This window comes from Egretta garzetta, unplaced genomic scaffold (assembly GCF_000687185.1).
Source record: "Egretta garzetta isolate BGI_Z169 unplaced genomic scaffold, ASM68718v1 scaffold7, whole genome shotgun sequence".
Classification (NCBI taxonomy): Eukaryota; Metazoa; Chordata; class Aves; order Pelecaniformes; family Ardeidae; genus Egretta; species Egretta garzetta.
This window is the reverse complement of record NW_009260350.1, coordinates 3,611,482-3,613,112: the sequence shown is the minus strand read 5'-3', so window position 1 is coordinate 3,613,112 and position 1,631 is coordinate 3,611,482. Positions and strand designations below refer to the sequence as shown.

General features: G+C 66.0%; 1 protein-coding gene across 1 annotated transcript in view; it reads right to left on the bottom strand.

Moving 5' to 3' along the window:
* SEC14L2 (SEC14 like lipid binding 2) overlaps positions 1 to 875 on the bottom strand; it is a 6,746-nt gene extending 5,871 nt beyond the window's left edge. Inside the window, exon 1 of the mRNA XM_009642924.1 lies at positions 807 to 875. Coding sequence (XP_009641219.1) covers positions 807 to 875 — 69 coding nt within the window. The remainder of the gene's footprint in view (positions 1 to 806) is intronic.
* Positions 876 to 1,631: the final 756 nt, after the last annotated feature.

Below are 1,631 nucleotides of genomic sequence, written 5' to 3'. Positions count from 1 at the left end.
GTGATGGGGACAGGGACAGGGGTGGGATGGGGATAGGGGACAGATGTGGGAGCAGGGCTGGGAGGTGGGGCAGGGGACAGGGTGAGGGCATGGGGCAGCACCAGGGAGAGGGGACAGGAGAGAGGCACCTGGGACAGCAGGGTCACCCTCCACTGCCAGTTCATGGGCAGTGGCCCTTACTCCCCAGAGGGGACTTCCCCAAGGGGGGACCCCAGCTGGGGAGGGGGTCCTGGCCAGGAGAAGGGGTCCCTGCAGGGGTCCTGCAGCCCCGGCCCTGGCCTCCACGGACCTGCTCCAGTTGGGGTCCTGAGCAAGGGAAGGCTCCCCCGTCCCCACTGTCCCCTCCCAGCAGTGCTGCATGTGTCCTGTGGGGCCGTGCATATCCCATGGAGCCATCTGTGTCCCATGGAGCTGTACGTGTCCCATGGCCCCATCCATGTCCCATGGCCCTATGGATGTCTCATGGAACCATACGTGCCCCTTGGAGCTGTGGATATCCCATGGCCCTGTGGATGTCCCATGGAGCCACCCATGTCCCATGGAGCTGTGCATGTCCCATGGACCCATGGATGTCCCACAGAGCCATCTGTGTCCCACGGAGCCATCTGTGTCCTGCAGAGTCATCCCTGTCCCACAGAGCCATCCATGTCCCACAGAGCCATGGGTGACCCATGGAGCCAGCCCTTGGAGCTGTAGATGTGCCACAAAGCTGTCCGTATCCCATGGATGCTCCACAGAGCTGTTCACATCCTGGGTGCGTCCCATGACCCAGGTCACCCGTTCGCATCCCCTCTGGGGTGCAGTACTGATGGCAGCAGTGCCCCGGGTTTGGGCTCCTCCACCGAAGCCACACAGGGCCCCACATCAGCGTCCATCTTCCCCAGCCCGGCCCCAGAGCCCCCTGGCTGTTGCTTGCGGCCCAGCCGATCCCACAGCCATCGGCATGCTTTGCCATGCGGTTAAACCGGCTCCGGTTGCTGGCTGTGGGTGGCTGGGCCCTGCCTGCCCCGAGGTTAAATCCCCACAGTTGCAACATGGCTGGGAACTCAGGGGACATGGGGGACACACCCAGACCCATCCCACGGGCACCGGGCAGCCATGGGAGCTGGGACACCGTGGCACCGGGTCCCTGGCCCTGGCATGGCCGCTGCCAAACAAAGGTCAGGGCCGGGGCCCATGTGGTGGCTAATCCCCCCGGGCAAATCCACCCGCTGGCACATGTGCCAGGCACACGTGGCCAGGACAGTGGCACCAGTGGCGGGGATGGTGGCACCAGTGGGGCTGCCTGGCACTGGCCAGGACGGGGACAGCCGAGAGGTGTGGGGGTATGGGGGGCAGTTGGATTTTGGGGTACCAGCATGTGCCCGGGCGTGCGCCGTGGGCTGCATGGATGGGGGTGCCCATGTGTGCAGGGCTGCGTGGGTCCCCGTGGCCATGTCCCTGCTGTACCCCTGTGTGCCCCCACCTCATGCCTGGCGCTGTCCCTGTCCCTGTCCCTCTCCCAGTGGCTCTCCCAGTCCCCCGTGTCCCTCCCCCGTCCCTGTCAGCCTCCTGGTTCCAGTCCCTGCCCCTGCCCCTGTCTGTGCCCCTATCCCTGTCCCTGCCCCTGCCCCTATCTCTGCCCCTGTCCC